We start from the raw sequence: 18991 nt of genomic DNA, 5'->3' as shown, positions 1-18991 counted from the left end.
CCCTCTGCGCAGTGCAAGTGATGGTGTGCTTACAGGGGCACCAAGCCAGGCGCAGCCGAAGCCGTGGGCCTTGGGGTCCCCAGCTGCAGCCGCTGAGAGACAGCGCAGCCTGGGTTCGTCTCCTGGGTCTGTTTCCTCCTTGCACATCCCACCTGTGCCAGGGCCCAGCATGGCTATCATGGCTAGGGGGAGGGAACACAGCCCACAGCCCACCCCTCCCCTCGGAGGCCCCCCGGGGGCGGGCCTGCCTGGCACGGAACAGAAGCAAAGCGCTGGACAGGGCTGGGCCGGCCCCCGGCTCACCCTCCAGGCCCTCACCAGCACTTCTCTCCCTCTGATCTTTGCCGGCCTTCAAGGCCTTGCTCAGATCTCTCTTCAGCGAGCGTCCGCTGCCTGCCTCGGTCTCTCACCTCCAAGGGCCCCACACGAGCAGGCCACGGCTTCTTTGCACCCTGGCACACGGCACAGGACCAGCGGTAGTGGGGATCCCTGCTTGCTAGAGGCATGGGCTCCTGTCAGCACCCCCCCCACACACACACACACCTGACTCAGGGAGGCCAAGCCCTGTTGTGTGCCCACCCGCCACTGGGTACTGAGCGAGCCACAGGCACCCCAGGGCCCGGTTCCAGGGCTCCCCAACCCCCACCCCCTGCACCACGCTCAGCCTCCTTTGAGTTCCCATGGGACAGAACAGGCCCAGAGGCACACTCCCCATAAACTGAGGGCAGGGAAGCGTCCTGCCCCAGACTCCTGAGCCGGCCTGTCCTCGGAGGTGGGGGGCTAGACCCAGGGTACAGGTGCGTTGGAAGGTGTGATCACAGTGCCTGGGAGCAGCTCAGGAGGTGACAGTGCAGGCCCGGGAGGCTGTGTGCCTGCAGTACCTGCTGAAGGCAAGGCAGGGGCCGCCAAGGCTGCAACACAGGGCCACGTGTGGCCGCACCCCAGATCACCCTGGCCAGCAGTTTGCCCCAGGTCTCCTTTTGTAGGCCTAGGAAAGGGACCATTCTGGCCCCCACTGCCACAGGTCTCCGAGCTCTTGCAGAGGCCAGGTGGACACTCCTGGGAGGGCCTGGGTGGGCCCGGATGTCAGGAGGCTCTGAGCAGTCTGCAGCCCCAGGCCCCGCTGCCTAGTGGCTGACTCTCCGCAGAGGGTGTCCCGCCCCAGCTCGCCTCTCCGTAGCTAAGGTGGCTGTGTGGGGAAGAAGAATCAGCAGGGAGACACGGCGTTCCTGGACCTAGCCCTGGCCCCGGCGTCTCCTCCCTGGCCGGGGGACTGCTCCTGCAGGCAGGCCCTTGGCCTGAGCACCTCAGGCACTGAAACCCAGGCAGATGCATTCTTCCCAGCACCAACACCAGAAGGGCTTCCTGAGCGCGAGGGGGGACGGAACCCCCACCCCACCCCCACTGCTTTCTCAGAATCCAGTCCTGCACTCCCGGTCCCACCCTCTTAGGTGGTGGGGCTGCGGCAGGCACCGATCCCACTGGGCCTGGGAGGTGTGGCTCCCCCGGGGGAGGCTCAGGACACCCGCGCAGCACGGGGGCCTAGCAGCTGGAGACACACGATTCTGCAGCCCCAAGCCCAGGAGGCAGGCAGTGCTCAGACGCCCAGTGGTGGGAGCTGATGAAGAGCGCAGGCTCTGACGCTAAACAGCCCAGGCACTGGGGTACCCGCCACATCCCCACCACATCCCTGCCACGTCCCCACCACGCCCCCACCATGCCCCCGGGCCACAATTCCCCACAGTGTGGCAGAGATGGAAGGAGCCGGTGGTGACTTCACACACACCCTGGCCCCCGGTGAGTGTCCGTGGACCTGGACAGGGACATCCAAATGCCCACTTTCCTCTCCCAGAAATTCAGTATTTCTTTCACTTATGTGTCAACAAACCACAAGGGATTAGCACTCCCCGTGACGTGACACCACGCTGACAAAGGGACTTGCATGTCACGTTACAGCAACAGCAGATGTCCTAAAAACTCATTCCTTCTCGCTACTTAATCATTACAGTAATTACTACCTCTTGCTGGGTCTTTTTATTGGAAGTAATAAGATAGTGCGTATGTCACTATATATCTAATTGGCTTTTTTCCAATGTGTAGACATGTAAATACATGTCAATACCCTTGGCTTCCTTTGAAATCCAGTGTATTTTGTATTAAACATTTAGAAGTGTTAAGGTCGGGGCCAGCACTGTGGCACAGGGGGTTTCAGCCCTGGCCTGAGGCACCAGCATCCCATGTGGGCGCTGGTTCTAGTCCTGACTACTCCTCTTCCGATCCAGCTCTCTGCTATGGCCTGGGAAAGCAGTGGGGGATAGCCCAAGTCTTTGGGCCCCTGTACCTGCATGGGAAACCTGGAGGAAGCTCCTGGCTCCTGGCTTCGGATCGGCACAGCTCCGGCTGTTGTGGCCAATTGGGGGGTGCACCAATGGAAGACCTCTCTCTCTGTTTCTACCTCTCTCTGTAACTCTTTCAAATAAATAAAATAAATCTAAAATAAATAAATAAATGCACTAAGGTCAGAGCCAGTGCTGTGGTGTGGTGGGTAAAGCTGCTGCCTTCGATACTAGCATCCCATAGTTCAAGTCCTGGCTGCCCCACTTGCAGGTCAGTGGTTTAGATGCCAGGTAAGACATTCGTGTCCCACATTGGGGTACTTGGGCTCCTTGCCCAGCTCTAGCCCTTGAGACTAGCTTCCTGCTCATGGTTCCCACCAGTGATAATTTGCTGGGGCCCTGTCACCCGTGTGGGAGGCTTGGAGGGAGTTCCTGGCTCCCAGCTTCTGCCTGGCCTAGTACTAGCCATCATGGGCACCAGGGGAGTGAAGCAGTAGATGAGTATTCTTTTTCTTTGTGCATGTGTGTGTGTGTCTCTTTCTGCATCTCTTGGAAAAATACGAAATTAAAACAAAGCGAAATCCCCACTGAGGCCCCCCAGCCTTCAGAGGCCCACAGAATGCCAGAGGGGCCCAATGGCACAAAAATGGTGACAAGCCTCGTGCAGAGGGGGGCCTCCGCGCCAGTAGGTGAGTCCCAGCCAGCAGGCTGCGAGGCAGTGGGAGGGAGCGGCCGCGCTCAGGGTGCTCATTAGCAGAGCTTAGCAGACCTACCCTGTCCTACAGGCCTGGCTCCCACCCACACAGGGCGTTGGGAAGATGCTGGGCCGGTTTCTGGGCTGTGGCTGTGGCGGGGCCGGCTCAATCATTAACCACAGCTGGAGGAATCCCCAGGGCGTGCTGCGTAGGCTGGGCTTGCTCCAGCTGCTCAGTCCCCTACCAGCTGAGCCCGACCACTCAGACAAGGATAGTAGGGGCTTCTGGGGGCAAGCAGGGGCCCTGCAGAGCAGGTGGAGCTGATGAGGCTGGAGGCCCTGGGTTCTAGTCCTGGCCCCACTACTTTCTTCTTGTGCGACCTTGAGCAAGGCTCTGTCCTCCCCTCCTTATCTCAACAAAGCCTAGTAGTCGCACTGTGCTCCTTCCCCTAGGATTCTAATCAGCGGCTCAATGTTCGTTATGGGGGGTGGGGGGAGCTGGTCCCTGCGCAGGGCCACTTCAATTTGCTCTGCTCCCCAAACAAGTATGTCTTTTTCTTTCTGAGGCCCTGTGTCCTTGGAAGGACCTGCCCTTAGCTATGGTCCCTCTCCCCAGAAGACATGCAGACGCTCGCACTGGTAGGTCTGCGGCTTGCTAGAGGGGGTCCATGGCCCCCTAAGCCCACTCTTGGGCTAAAAATGTAGGCTGGTTCTGTGCAGCCCAGGCTCCCCAGCGAGCATGCACTTGGCTTCTGCTAATACCCCAGTTCGGCCATTTCATGAGCCTGGCAGGCTCAGGCAGTGGGGATTCAAAGGAGGACATGTCAAAGGCCTGGCACACTGTGGGGCTTTGACAAAGAGCTCCCTCGTCCTTGCCTGTGCCCTGACGGCCGCTCAGCACTGGCCTGGAAGTTCCTGCCGATCCCCTTGGCCTGACAGCCCTGGAGAGTGGGTGGCAGGAGGGACTGGCTGCCCGGTGCTGGGCTGCGCCCTGTGAGGCCCAGCAGCAGGTGTGTCCACGCCCGATGCACCAGGGACGCCACTTGCTTTGCTGAGCATGCAGAGGCCTGGGTAAGGACACCAGGGTCTGTTCCCTCCTCCCAGATGACCCAGTAGTCCTGACCCTGGCCTGGGTGACAACCGGGGGCACGGTGGCACCCAGCCAGACCTGCAGAAGCAGCAACCAAGGCACTGATGTTGGCGGTGCTGGGAGATGAAACAGCATGGGCGTGAAGCTGGCAGCTGCGGGAAGCAGCAGGGTGGGTGGGCGAGGGCTGGGGTGGGCTCCAGGGGCTGCCCAACTAACAGTGCCTGCATCACGGGGGCTCAGCCTGCCCAGCCCTGGGCCAGGCACTCTCATTCCTCCTCTCCTGGTGCCAGGAAAGCCATGTGAAGTAGACACATTTGAAATGGGGAAACGGATGTGCTGAGAGCTGGAGTGACCCGCGCAGGGTCACAGGGCCCGTGGGTAGCACTGCCAGGACTGAAGCCTGACGCCGCAGGGCAAAGCGGCCCCACAGCAGGACAATGCTGGTTGCTGGGCACAGGCGCTGGGGGCCCTCAGACCTGGCTCTACATCTGTGTGCCTTTGGGCAGGGCCCCTGCCTTCTCTGAGACTCAGGATTCCCATCCGTACAGTGGGAACCACACTGCCACCTCCCGCGGGACGCTGCCGAGCCCTCCTGCCGGCCGCAGGCTAGAGCCCTTGATCCGGGGCCCCAGAAGTAGGGGTAAGCGCGAGGAGACCACGGGGCGGCCGTGCAGAGTCCCTGCCGGCCCAGGCTCCCCCCGTCCGAGCTGCAGCTTACCCAGCACGAGGAAGGACAGGACCCACTGGAGCACCGAGATGACCTGGAGCTGCTTTTCCACCTTGGACCTATTGAGCCAGGTGACAGAGAAGAGGTCCTGGAGGGCGGCGAGGATGCTGGAGCCAGCACCTGTGGCAGAGGGGACACGTCAGCCCACCGCCAGCCTCCCCCTCCCCTGCAGGGGCCTTTCCAGGTGACAGGCGCATGGCCGCAGGGTCAGATCTGGCTTCAGACTCCCGCCCTTTGCGACTCCGGGCTGTGTACACACAGTGGGGACAGTGTCCCCTCCCAGGGTTGTTGTGGAGAGCAGATGAAGCACGTACAGGGGCCTCAGGGACCAGCTGCTCTCCTCCACCCCAGTACAACTCCGGTGCTTAGGCTGTACCTGCATCCAGCGCAAATATTTAATCTTTGCGAGTTGTGGCTGCAAGGCCAAGGCCAGAGGGTCAACACCCAGCAGGCAATGTTTTTCCTCCAAGTGTACTTTGAGCATCCCCAGTCCCTGCTCTCCCACCCCCGATCCCCTGCGGTGGACACCACTTGTCCCAGCAGCATGCTCCCACCCCCACCCGGCCACCTTCAGAGGGACTGACTCTTCCGGCTTCATCTCCAGTGCCCAAAGCTCGCGGCCCGGGGAGAAACTGTATGGGAGTTTTAGTTTGTGCGAAGCTCCCAGGGCCCAGGGAGCCCTGGGCAACCTGGAGGACACTATGCCAGTACCAAGCCAGCGCCAAGCCTGGAAGTGAGGACAAGGTGTTCCCATGAAGTTGGCACTGTGGCTGTGGCCCCTCGAAGCCTGGAGATGGCAGGAGAGGCCACGCTGGGGAGGGGCCCGGGCAGGGCTGCTAACCCATACCCCATTCCTTCCAGCTGCCACATCACACCCCCTCTGTGCTGAGCCCCAGCATATCTTCTCTGAGTGCTGTTGTGTGCTGGTCAAACATTCCTTCACACCACCCACTCTGTGCAAAGCCCAGGGCACAGAGGATTCAGTTACAACCCTTGTCCTAGAGGTCTCATGACCTTTCGCCCTGGGGGTGGGGAGGGAGAAGGATTCGGGGCTGACACTCAGGCCTTTGCTTGTCATTCAAATCTGCAGAGCACCAGGTCATAGCAGACTTGCGGGGGTGGGGGAGACGACACACTCATCAGTTGTGTGAAAGTGGCCGACGGCTGTGACTTTGAGGAGGTGGGCGAGAGATGCCAGGCCTGGCATGGGTCCGTCCCCTTTACCTGGTCTGACGGATCAGAGGGAGGGGGCGTGCTATGGCACGGAAGAGTCAGACCAGAGTTCTGACCCTGGCTCTGTTTCCCATGCGACCGGGGCTCCCCGCTACAGCCCGGTGCATGGCCGGGATCCAGCGCTCACGAGCATCTGACACTCCCCAGGTATAACTAGGATGCAGGGGCCCCATTCCACTCAGCAAAGCACAAGCAGCAGCTGGGCCACCGGGTCATAACTGCTCCTTCACCCCCTTCTAAAACTCCCGCTTCTCAGGGAGTCTGAGGGCCCCCAGCGCGATTCGGCATGGCTCTGCCTCCCGGACCTGCCGCAGGAGCCACGGCTGCTCCAGGACGGTTCAGGGCAGGTGAGGCCCTGTTCTACTCAGGGCAGGGAGGCTGTGCCCACCAGAGAGAAGACAGAGTGGCTTCTAGCACCTTCTACCCAAGTGTGGTCGGGCACAGTGGCATCAGCAGCCTCTGTGAGCTGTTGGAATGCTGGGGGCCGGGCCCCCTCGGACCAACCTGGCTGACGGCAGAGCCCAGCCTCGGGAGCTGGCCCGTCCAGGGATGCTGAACCCTCCTCCTAGTGGAAGCCCCCAGGGGACCTAAGGAACATCAAGTCATTGCTTGTCTGCCCTGCTCTGTTCACCTCTGACAACAAGCTAAAGCCACATGTCTGGCGTTTTTGGAGAGAGAAGGGCTTTCCTTCTCTTGGGTCAATTCTAAGGACCACCCACAAGCCCAGAGCTGGCTGGGGCTGCCTTGCCACGACAGGGAGGAAATCTGAGGGTGGAGGCAGGCCAGGCCAGCACCGCGGACGAAGGAGAGAGAGAACGCCAGCCTCCATGGGGCTCTAGGCTCCCTTCCTGGCATGCACCAGTCAGTTCAGACTAACACACTGGCTTTTCAGCAGATTGGAAGCTGCCTGGGGGCCAGGCCTGGGTCGGGTCTATGGTGAGCCCCGGTACCCTGCCAGGGCTGGTGCAGGGTGGGCACTCGTGAGGGCGTAGAGGGGACGGCAAGAGCAGAGCTCCGCTCTGGCCATCCCCCAGCGCCCCAGGACCCCTCCCTGCAGGGCCGAGTGACACACATGATTGCCCAGGAGACCCCCAAGCTTTGGGCTGCAAAGCACTTGAACAGGTGCTTGGACACCTGCGACTCCGGCACCATCACCCCCATTGTGGTGGCGCTACATGGCCAAGGTCACTCAGCCAGAGGCAGGCAGTCGGTCTCAGTCCAGGCTTCTGTGTCTGTCCCTGTGCTGTAGGTCTCCCCAAATTCTTTCTCTTCTCCCCACAACAAAGCCTGTCCCTGGAGGCCGGCCAGGGACAGTGACCTGTTTTCCCTCAGAGGAGTGGGCCAGGAGCAGGCATCTCATGCAGCCGATACAGTAGGTTCCAGTCCCAGCTCTGCCACCAACTCCTGTGTCAGCTCGCCCAAGTTTCTTCACCTCTCTGAGCTATGGTTTCCTCGACCACAAAAAGGGGGGGATGGAGAACTGTCTGACCTCTGGCCTTTGACCTCCAAAGGGCTCCTGGCTCGGGAGTAGAGCACCAGAGCTCATCACTTTCAGCAGCTGTGGCGCAGCTGCCCAGGGCAGTTGGGAAGTGGGGTTCAGTTGGACACCCACAGGCTGCTGACAGTCCCGGCTGTCAGCACTGCCTCTGCCCCAGCTGTGGCCGGGAGGGGGCCAGCAGAAGCTGGTGGGGTTGCCAGGATCAGCCTACCTGATCCTGACTCCTGGGTGGGCCGGCAGGGAACCACAGCATTCAGCTGAGGCCCAGGTCCAGTTTGCTCCCTGTCTGCCATGCACAGCCACATGCCATCTACACACTGTCACAGCACCTGTCCTGCACGGCTATTGTCCTCTGCCAGGGGCTCCCGGGCACCAGGGCTGGGTCCTCCAGGTGCCCAGAGCCCTGCACAGGGTCTGGCAGGAAAAGCAGCTCAGAGAGGTTGGAGGCCCACCTTAGACCTGGCTGCCTGGAGAGAGGCCACACCCATACGAGCCCCATCACTGAGGACCCTGAGACGGCGGGGGGGGGGGGGGGGGCAGAAGCGTTCAGCCTTTGAAGGGGACAGATTCCCCCCTACCTACACACATCCCCTGTCCTGGGGAGAGCTAGGACAGGCTAGAGAGCAGAGCAACGCGTGCTGAGAAGACAGAGTCCCCAGGGCCACCTCCAACAGCAGCTCCTACTCGTGGGGAGGGCAGAGGACATGGAGCCGCGGGGGAGGCCCACAGCAGCTGGGCTCCTCCCCTGCCACAACAACGTGGGCCACTGTTGTCCTGCAGCGCTTCCCCGGAAAGGGAGACACGGCAGGGACTGGCAGCCCAGGTCACGGAGGAGGAAACAGATGCGGGGGGAAGCCGCTTGCCAGGGCTCAGGGCGTGGGCCACCAAGGCTCCTCGCAGGTATCTGGGTGGCAAATCCCTATCATTTCTATGATGCCACGCCACGGAGGGCTGGCCACCACCCAGACTCCAGGAAGGTGACACCCCAGCTCAGGAGGACTGCCCATTCCGCCCCATCCCACACCCCACATCTCCTGGGCCAGGAGTGGGAACACCCCCACCCACGTGCTCCCCCACGCCGAGCTCCTGCTGCCAGGGTGAAACCAGAGCTGCCAGCAGCAGGGAGGGTGGAGGTGTTTGAGCACCTCCTCGCCCAGCGGCGGATACCAGAGCGGCCTGGGAGGCCGCATCCCACAGCTGCTTGCAGCCAGTTCTGTCCACACCTGCAGGCGGCAGAGTCTCAGCCCCAAAGCCCTGGAGCGGAGAAAGGGACCTGGGCCAGCTCTGCCCCTGCCTGGCTCTGCGGCACGCGCAAGCCACCTAACCGCACTTGGCTTTAGGCTGCACATCTATAAAATGAGGATGAGCAGGACCCTCCCCCACGCGTGCTTGGGAAGAGTAAATGACGAAGAATGTGGTGGCCACGCAGGGCAGGAAGGGTAGGAAGGCCAGGCACACACACAGCTCTGCAGGCGGTGCAGGGCCCCGGGGCTGTTACAAGGGAGCTAGCCAGGTGAGGGCCATGGCAGAGGATGCTCCAAGGAGGCCCCGGCGCTCTGCCATGGCCCTGAAGACAGGCTCCGAGAGCAAAGGGGAGGAGAGCGGGCACTGCAGCTGGCGGAGCACAGACGTCGACAGGGTTCTCACACCGAGGCCCAGAGCCCGGAAGTGGGGAGAGGGTACCTTTACCCAAAACAGGCCGGGATGCAAGACTGCCCATCCCAAGGGGGCTTCCCAGAGGAGGCGGATGGGGTCAGAGATATGACTCAAAGCACGGAGCACTGACAAGGTGCCCAGCACGCAGCAGATGTCCCACCTGGCAGGAAGCTTACATTCTGCCCAGGCAGAGACAACACCTATGCGTGAGCGTGCGGGGAAACGTCAGGCAGGGCTGAGGGCCCTGAGGAAAACTCCCCTGGGCCAGGAGATAGAGGCTGGGGCCAGAGGACCCCCGGCCGGCAGACAGCAGGCACTGGGCACTCACGGGAAGCGGGCAGGTCACACCTCTGGACAGCCTCACCGCTGCCCCCACCCATCACCGCGCCACTACTGGCATCTGGGGAGGGGGCACCCCAGCCTGAGAAGCTGGGTGTCGGAGAGCCCAGCCCCTGCTGTGCGGGAAGCGTGGCCTGAATGACTCACTTCCTGTGCGGGCCTCAGCTTCCTCATCTGTGCAGTGGGGCTAATACCCACCTCGCCAAGTCGTTGTGAGCATTGAGCGAGGTAATGCACGGGTATGAGTGTCATAAAAAGGAAAGCTCTTTCATTAGCGAGCGAGTCTCTGTTGTCCCCTGTCTCTTGGGGACAACTGGGCCTACGTTGGCCTTGGAGCAGAGGCGTAGGCAATAGGGAGACTCAGGGTTCAAGTCCCGGCTTTGACTCTTCCTGCTGGGAGGCCTGGAAAGTCACCTCCTCTCCCCGAGGCCCAACGTCTTTCCTGGTTGGGACCCAGGACGGTGGTGAGGAGCGCGAGTAACTCAAGGAAGAGGCCGGAGTGTCTGGCACACCTGCTAGAGAGCCACTGAGCGCCAGCGAGGCCACAGAGGTGTGACAGCCTGTTGGTGGGCACAGTCCTCCCGCTCACATCCCAGCCCCAAGGACGACGCACCTGTACCCATCTGCTTCCAAGCTCAGATGAGTGAGGAAGTTGCCCTAAGCCACGCCAGGCTGGGCACAGGCTGCACGGAAGCATAGGGTGGACATCCTGCCCCCTGGCCCCCAGGGAGACCCAGAAAGCTGGGCCAAGGCCAGAGGTGAGTGAGCTCTCTTCCAGGCTTCCTGGGGCAGGGGCCGCACAACAGGAGTTCACATGTCTGTGGCAAGGAGAGGTTTGACCACAGCAACACTGCCTGCTCTGAGGGCCACGCGTGCTGCTGGGAGAGTCCCAGCACAGGGCTAGGCTATGAAAAGCCTTGCACTGGAAGCTGTGCCTCACTGCTGCTCAGCCAGAATCTCCTTCCCTCCAGGAAGTTCCCGCAGGCTCTGTGCACTGCCTGCAATGCCCCCAGGGTAGATTCTGTTACCTCCAAGCCCGGCATTCTGCACACGCTCACCAGGCACCTGCTGGGCACTGCACACCACGGTGACCAGCCAGCCGGCCCTCCTGCCCTGCCTCTATGCAGGCTGCACTGAACACCCCCACCTCCCTCTTGCACTCAGCCTTCCTCATCAGGGGAACCATGTGTGTGCGCTTGCCGGGACCACGTCTCATTTACCCGAGTGTCTGGGCCAGGCATGGAGTCAGACTCGGGAGCAGCGGCTTGGTCAATGTTTGTGGCAGGAATAAACCGGACCCGGATGAGAACAGAGATCAGCCCTTTGCAGGTGACTGACCGGCACCGCAACACAGGGTCAAACGGAGCATCCTGGGGCTGGGGCGGGGCGGGGCGGGGCCGGGGGGGGGGGCGGGGGGAGGAAAGGGCTCTGCCCATGGAGGACTGCTTAAAGCTGAGGGCAACAGTGGGAGGCTCCAGGGGAAGAAACGGGAGGGTGGAACCCAGACGCCACCACTCAGGCAGTAAGGACGCTCTAAGTCCCCCTTGCAGGCCGCACGCTCCTCAGGGGAGCCCCCGCCTCCCCTGGTTCTCGGGCACCTGCCAAGGCTGAGCTCAGATGCCCCACCCCACATACAGCTGGGGGAAAGGACCATGGAGGGTCAGCTGGGGCCAGGAGCCCACTGGAAGCCCTCAGCCCTGCCCTCCCTGGGGAAGCAACAGCTTAGGAGGAGGACGCGGGGTCAGCCCCCCAAGCTGCGGGCCTGGCAGCCACAAGGGCCTCAAGGGCAACGAGAAGACACAGGTCAGAGACGATAACTGCGAGCAGTTCAGTCGGGCTGCGGCACAGAGACCGGGAGCATTGGTCTTGCTGAGACAGCGAGGGCGGGGCCACACCCCAAAGGCCAGGCAGAGTGCCAACCAGCGCCCCCATGGCCTCCACCAACTTCAGCCAGGCAGCTGGCCTGCCACTCACCCGGTCCCTGCCACTGTGCACTCTCAGTCTAATGGTTCCCTTCCAGGGGTCTGCTTTGCAAATGTTGCATCTTTAAAGCAGGGCCTGAGGTGGGGGGAGGGGGGCTGGGGATATTTGCCCAAAGGGAAAGCCAGGCACTGGAAAAGTAACCCCAGACTGGGGTGCTGGGCTGGCTGCTTGGCCTGAGCATCAGGACCCTAGATGGGCTTGCTGGTCTTCAGGGCCTGGTGCAGGGACCCAGGCAGCCCAAGGGTCTCCCTCCCCCTCGCTGGACCCTGGTCTCCCCACTGGCTCAAAATCAGGCGGCTGGGGTTGGGGTTGGTCAGCTGCAATCTGAGTTCCTACCAACCTGGGCTCTGCTGGAACCCACGGATGCGCCTTTATCCACAAAACACCCCCTTCAGGGAGCAGGCACCCCACTCGGCCTACTCCAGAGCCTGGATTTCATGCATTTGGTTTGCATGAACCAGGGCAGAGTCCGGCAGGTGAGGCCAAGGACGTGTGCCCCTTAGGACACCACGCTCTTGACAATGCTGCAGCTACAACAAGGACCCTGGACAGGGCTGCTGAGAACCCGGGGCCTGGCTTTTCTCAGCTCTACCCTCTAACCCAGTACATTCAAAACATTCAGGTGGGAGGGGTTGCCACAGCAATGCCACCGGCTTGCGGGTGTGCCACCAAGGAGGCCCCTATCACAGTACATGGCGAGGAGGGGCACCTGCCTGGGCCCCACGCAGGATGTGAACCCCTTTTCACAAGGAGAACTTAAGAAGGAGGAAGAGGGTGACCCCCAAGAGTCGGGGGTGGAGCCCGAATCCAAAGGGTCATCTCAGCAGCCCTGTTTGCTGTGCATACGGGGAGGCGGAGGTGGCCACGGGTACGCGGTTAGCAGATGCAGAGCCGGGCTCCTGGTGCTCTGCTGAGAACTGCTAATTCTGCCTTAATAAGAAACCGAGCTCACCCTTCCTGCTCCTGATGATTTGCCCAAAACGTTCCCGGTTTCAGCACCATAACCAGGGAAGATACCCTTAGGGCACTTTTGTCCATTTTACAGATGAAGAGACTGAGGCAGGAGGGAGCAGGGGCTTGTGGAGGCTGCATAGCAGTTCTGTGGCTGAGCAAGGGCTCATCTACCCTGAGCCTGAGCCCAGCTCCCAGCCCCAGCACTAGCTGCACCCCGGGAGCACCCAGGAGTGCTGGAGGCTGAGAAACAAACTGCATTTTCTAACTAACTCCTTTCCCAGGAGCTCACAAGTCTTCCTCCCGGGCGGCTGCGGGCAGACACAGGCAGGCCACCATGAACTGCATCCAGCAGCCTGTCCGTCGCCCCGGCCCCTGCCTCTCAGCACACCAGAACCTCAGCCAGGGCTGGTCACTCGGGGGCCCTGTGGTCAGGCTGCCTCTCCCACCCAGTACTCACGCCTCTACTCACGTGCAGAATAGCCCTGCCTGCCTTGCTAAGGTCGATTCCCCCTCCAAGATCCAGACAGGATGTCGCCTCTTCCAGGGAGCCTTCCCTGACCCTTATCTCCAGCTTCCACAGCTCTCCCCTCCTCCTCCCCGGTCACTGCTCGCTCACTCTGCGCTGTCACTGTGTGTACATCCCTCTGGTCTTGCTTCCTTAAAGGCAGGGACTGTGGCTTGACACGCCTGAGGCCCCCAATCAAAGCATCAAAGGGCCTACACCCCAAGTCCCCACCTGGGTGAAGCCCTCCTGGAAGTCCCAGCACAGAGCGAGCGAGGCTCCATAGTGTTGGAGCCTGGTGCCCGTCACACTGGACAAACAACAAGGACCAGCACAAACGGAACAAGCTAGTTTCCAAAGCACTTCCCACCCACAATCATTCTACCCTTGAGAGCCTGAGACTTCTGGCCCTGTTTTCCAGAGAGGGGGAGTGAGATTTCCAGGGAGGAAATGAGCCACCCACCATGACCCAGAGAAAAGGCAGGGCTGCAGGCATGGCGCTCTGACTTCGGTGCCCAGCCCTGGGGCCCAGCTCCTCGCCAGACTGGCACCTCCAGGGCCCGAACAGCTGCGACCCCAGCACCCAGCCAGGAGGGCAGAGAGGAGGCCCGAGGAAGGCCTGGGTGCACCTGAAGCTAAAAGCGGCGCTTCCTGGTGAGAGGAACAGGGAAGTCCCATCAATGATTCACTCCCTCAACAAACATTTACTGAGTACCTACTACCTGCCAGGTAGTGTGGTATGGCCACACACTGAGAGAGACAGATAAGGTCTCTGTTCCCCAGGGGCTGACCCTGTCATGGCGGGAGGCAGTGCACTAGCAGTTAAGCACATGCAATAATTTAGGTAATAAATAAATAAATAAAGGCTATTAAAGCACAACAAGATGTGGTGACCAGGGAAGGCCTCTGAGAGGAGACTGAATGTTCAGAAGCCAGCCATGCAAAGATCTGGGAAGACGGGCAGCATATGCAAAGGCCCTGAGGTGGGACTGCACGGAGGGCAATGCTGGAGGAGTGGGAAGACCACCAGCATGTCTGGAACGTGGCAGACGGCACACAGGAGAGAGCCCGAGACAGTGAGGACGAGGGTACTCAAATACACATCGCAGGCCACAGAGGGATTCTGGGAGGTTTGAAGGATGACGGGGTAAGCAGAGGAGTAAGGAATGCAACTGGCAGCTCACCAGGCAGTAGGAGCTCTGGGTGCTCCTGGTGTCTCTATCCCCCAGGGTAAACTTGGGGAACTTCCCGGCAAAGCTTGGGAAAAGGTGAGCTGCTGCCACCGCACTCCCTACCCCTGGGAGCAACCCTCACTCATTCAGCCACCCAACCCCCTGAACACTCGGAGGGGAGCCTGCAGCCTCCCACACATCTACTTTAAGGAGGCAGGCCTCAGCCGGGGAGGCAGATCTGGCTCTGGCCTGGCTTTGAAAACCCTGGACCAATCCTTTGTCTCTGGGACTTCAGGGCTTCTGTCTGTACCATGAAGGCTGGCCCAGATCCGGTGCTAACAGCTACCTATGTTTTCATGACTCACGGACTTGTTACTGAACTTGGGGATAGGAGGGTGGGGGTGGCGCAGGATTGCCACACTGGCCACTGAGTCACCCAGCCTGCTAATAAACTAATACTCTCAGCTCTCCTTTCCCAGCCCAGAGGAGCTCTTGACAACACAGACAACCTGAACATGGTCTCTGTGCTGTTAGGGGGAAAGCTATGCAGAATCAGGGGAGGGGAAGACGAGAGCATGATGCTCTCACTCTGTGCTTGAGGACTGAGACAGGGACCCGCCAACCCTCAGCTCCAGAGTCACCCCAATAATCACCCCCTACTAAGCCCCTGCCCATGTGGTCCACAGCAGGAGGTGGAGGAAAGGAGCCCCGTGGGACATTAGAACCTGTCCCTCTAACCCCCCACCCACTCCCAGCGCTCCTGCCTTGTTCTTTGGAGCCACATAGTTGGCTCAGAACTGTCCGGGGGCGGCCCCACTCCAGGCTGCCTCCTACGCTCACCCCTCTGATCTGAAATGCCCACTACACGGGGGCAAAGGCAGAGAGGTTGACGTAACCGACTCTGCAGCCTCTGTGCCTGGCCCAGGGCAGTCCTTCAGAGATCTGCACCCACCCGTGCACCCAGGCCCCCACAAACATGCCAGTCGCCCAGGCGTCTATTTCCATCTCTCACCCATCACAGGACTTCCCTTCTCAGAATCCATGTCTCTCCTTGAACGCTGCCGCTGACAGGGAGCTCACCACCTCGCAACAGTGGGACCTTATCTGCAGAGGCAAACTAGGCCACTGGGGAGTGTCTTCAGGGACCAGGGATGGAGAAAGCAGGTCTAATGGAGATGCCCAGATAACCAGACCCGCCTTGTACCCTCCCATACCCCACCCAGTCTTTCACCAAAGCAAGCCCAAGAGCCACACACACAGGTTTGCATTTCATACCAGCCCTTGTCACATTCTGTATTGTAATTCCTTGCACCCACTTCCAAAACAAAAACAACAACAACAAAAACAAAAAGCAAGCAGCAAATCGTGTTTTTCAGATCTGCTAACAGCATGGAGATATGCCTCTGACATGATATTAGGCGATCCGCTCAGAACCATTTGCTAGAGTACAAGTTCTCTTGATCGACAGGCTCTAGGTCAACGAGGTGAGAGCCAGGGCACAGCTCCCGGCCTGGGCACCGCAGAGCCCAGGGCTAGGGAGCTCCAAGAAGGAGAGCCACAGGCAGCATTCCCAGCCCATTACCTCTGAAGACAAAAGCATTTCTAAAGACCTGAATGTGGACAAGTCCCTTCCTTCCCCAGCTCAGGGCCTCAAAGGGTGTCCCGGAGAGCAGGGGTGTCCGAGGCTACCAGCCAGGTGCCTGGGGCCGCTCAGGCTGCTCTCTGGGTATCTGTCCAAGTGCAACCCAGACCAAGAGGGGCAGAAACCCAGTGTACTCGTCACACAAGGGACAATGCAACGCCAGCATACAGGTGAACGGGGACACAGCTCCGGCCACTAGATTATAAATGATTTTGATGAACATTAACAGAGAAAAAGCAGGACTCAGAACTGTATCTATGGTATGCCCTCAACTTTATCTGCACAGACTCCGAATAAAGATAAAATACCAAAATGTTAATTCAAGGCTATCTTTGCATAATTGATTGACCAGCAACTTTAATTTTCTTCCTGTTTGTCTATGGTTTTCAAAATTTCTATATTTAATACATTTGATTTTTATAATGCAGGTGGGGAGAGTAGGTTACTACCTTGCTAAAATTAGTACATTACTAAAGAAAGAAACCCCAGGTGGGAGAAGTTCAGCTCGCGGAATACTCGGGGCTGACAGTCGGGCTTGGTGAGAGGCAGATCTGCAGACTCGGACGGGTCTGATGACTTCCCGGGCCTTCCCTCCCCCATCTGGATTTCATTCCTCCTGCCTCAGTTTCTCCGAGTCTAGCTAAGGGGTGTGGGGGTGGCAGGGATGCTCTTCCTCCCCTGGAAAAAGCTCTGGAGTTTGAGCTCAGCTCTGCCCTTGACTCACTGAGGGGCTCCGTCCGCCCTGGAGGATGGGTGTGGGACAAAGACAGCGCGGGCACACCTGTCCTGCCAGGCATGTCCCCGTCTAGAGGCTTACAGGACTCTTGCCACCGGCCTCAGCCAACTCATTGCAACAGCTTGCGCCACCTGATGAGGGCAAAGGGGGAGGGAACTGCTGGGGTCGCGGATGTCCCCAGGATCCCCGATAGCCGAGAAGGGTGGATGGTGTCACCCCCATCTCACACGTGAGGGGAACCCTCTGGGGGCCGGGAAGTGATGTAAGAGGTTGCACAAATTGATGAGTGGTCACAATGGAGCCCGCACCGGATGACTACCGGACCAGGCTGGCTGGATCAGACCAGGTAACCATGATCCTTCCCTCGTCTCAGACCCAGATGATGAGGGTTGGGGGGAAGGGGGCGGGAGGCGCTAAGCTTCCCCAGAAGTGACCAGGACCTCACCGGCCCTCCACTCCCCACCAGCCGGCTTCGGAGCCCTTCCCGAAATCTTGAGCTTCCCAACGCCAGGGTGAACGGCCCGGTTCCCACAGCCTTCCCGCGGTGACACTCACCCCATCTCCCAGACCCCTCACGTGACAGCGCACGGCCTCCATCTGAGCTCTCACTCCGGGCCGCCTCGGCCCGACGCGCGCCCCGCAGCACCCCGGAGTAGGCAGCTATGAGGGTCTTCATCCTGCCGCCGGTGCGGGGCACGGCCCTGCGGGAAGCCGCCTAACCCCGCGCCCTTGGCCCATGCCCCGGCCGCCGGGGCCAGGGCTTCGCGCGGAGCACGGGAGCCCGAGGACGGCCCCGGAGCGGGGGGCAGCTATGGCACCGGCAGGCGGGCGGCCGACCGCGGCGCGAGGAGCAGCGGAAACCCGAGCCGAACGACAGCTCCTGCGCTCTGCGCGCCGAGCGCGGCGCTTTATAACCTCACAAGGGGGCGGGCCGGCGCGGCGCGGCGGGGCGGGGCAGGCCGTTCCACCCCCGCGGGCTGCACCACTGGCCCGCGGGGCGGCACCTGTGCCTGGGCGCGGTGCGAGCACGCCATGCGGGAGCCGGCGGGCGAGAGGCGCTGGGAGGGGAGCGAGGAGCCCGAGCCTTCCTTCCCGGGCGTACTTGGCCGTTCTCGTACTCCCGCGGCCGTCCCCTAGCACTCCCCCAAGGAGGTTGGTACAGCCCGCAGCTGTAGCGTGGGCCGGGAGAGCGAGCACGTGCGGGCCAGGCGGAGCACGCGCGGGCCTTACGATTTCTCCCTGTAGGCAGGACCACCTTCTGGCAGCAGAGAAATCCCAACTCTCTTCAGTTGTGTCGGGAATAGGTAGGTTGGGGCTGAACTTCTAACCTACCCTCCCACCCGGAAACTACCCCTGCCTTTCCATCTGCTGCCCTTGGCCTTGGGGGTGCTCTCAGAGAGGGTATGGCGTCAAGAACAAGAAAATCCAGGGGGGCTTTGCAACCACAGAAGGGAGAGGACCCTGCCTAGGGCTGAGATCTGAGTGCACTTAGGCTGGCGCATAGCAGGTTTAGAATCAGACCAGGAGTCTAGTTTTGGGCTCTGCCATTTTGTTTTTTCTTTTCTTTCTTTCTTTTTTATTTATTTATTTTTTTTCTTTTTGACAGGCAGAGTGGACAGTGAGAGAGACAGACAGGGAGAAAGGTCTTCCTTTGCCGTTGGTTCACCCCTCCCCCGCCATGGCCACGGCGGCCAGTGCACCGCACTGATCCGAAGCCAGGTGCTTCCTCCTGGTCTCCCATGCGGGTGCAGGGCCCAAGCACTTGGGCCATCCTCCACTGCACTCCCGGGCCACAGCAGAGAGCTGGACAGGAAGAGGAGCAACCGGGACAGAATCCGGCGCCCCGACCTGGACTAGAACCCGGTGTGCCAGCGCTGCAGGCAGAGGATTAGCCTAGTGAGCTGCGGCGCTGGCCCCTGCCATTTTTTTTTTTTTTTTTTCAAGACAGATTAGATAGACTTATTTTTACTTGAAAGGCAAAGAGAGGATGCGTGTGTTGCCGGGAGTTCTACCATCCTCTGATGGCAACAGCCAGGTCTAGGCCAGGCCAGAGCAAGAAGCATCATCAATGCCATTTGTCTCTTCTCTCAGGTGGCAGAGGCCCAAGCACCCAGGCCATGTTCCACTGCCTTCTCAGGTGCATTGGCAGGAAGCTGGATGAGAGGCAGAGCAGCCAGGATACAAAGCAGCATTCCAATATGAGCTGCCCGTGAGGGAACAGGCGGCCTGTTCTTAGGATGGCCGGAACATGCCACTCTTGAGTCACTAGGATGGGAGTGGGGTTTTTTTGGGGAGGGGGGCTTTAAGTAGCACAGATGAGTTTTAGGAGCCCTAGAGCCACATGTGGGAAATGGGCAGGGGAGGCCGCAGGCCAGAAGGGCAGTGGGGAAAGTGCCAGGGGAACCCCGCATGCTAGGGTGGTGGTTGAG

At 60.4% G+C, this 18991-nt stretch overlaps 1 protein-coding gene across 1 annotated transcript in view; it reads right to left on the bottom strand.

Annotated features, from left to right (window-relative positions):
• Positions 1-17438, bottom strand: part of DGAT2 (diacylglycerol O-acyltransferase 2) — a 28313-nt gene extending 10875 nt beyond the window's left edge. Inside the window, exons 1-2 of the mRNA XM_062196731.1 lie at positions 17118-17438; positions 4839-4967 (exon numbers count right to left, since the gene is read on the bottom strand). Coding sequence (XP_062052715.1) covers positions 4839-4967; positions 17118-17238 — 250 coding nt within the window. The 5' untranslated portion in view covers positions 17239-17438. The remainder of the gene's footprint in view (positions 1-4838; positions 4968-17117) is intronic.
• Positions 17439-18991: the final 1553 nt, after the last annotated feature.

The sequence above is a fragment of the Lepus europaeus genome, chromosome 7, assembly GCF_033115175.1.
Source record: "Lepus europaeus isolate LE1 chromosome 7, mLepTim1.pri, whole genome shotgun sequence".
Lineage (NCBI taxonomy): Eukaryota > Metazoa > Chordata > Mammalia > Lagomorpha > Leporidae > Lepus > Lepus europaeus.
The sequence above is the reverse complement of the archived record's forward strand: the minus strand, read 5'-3'. Positions and strand labels throughout refer to the sequence as shown.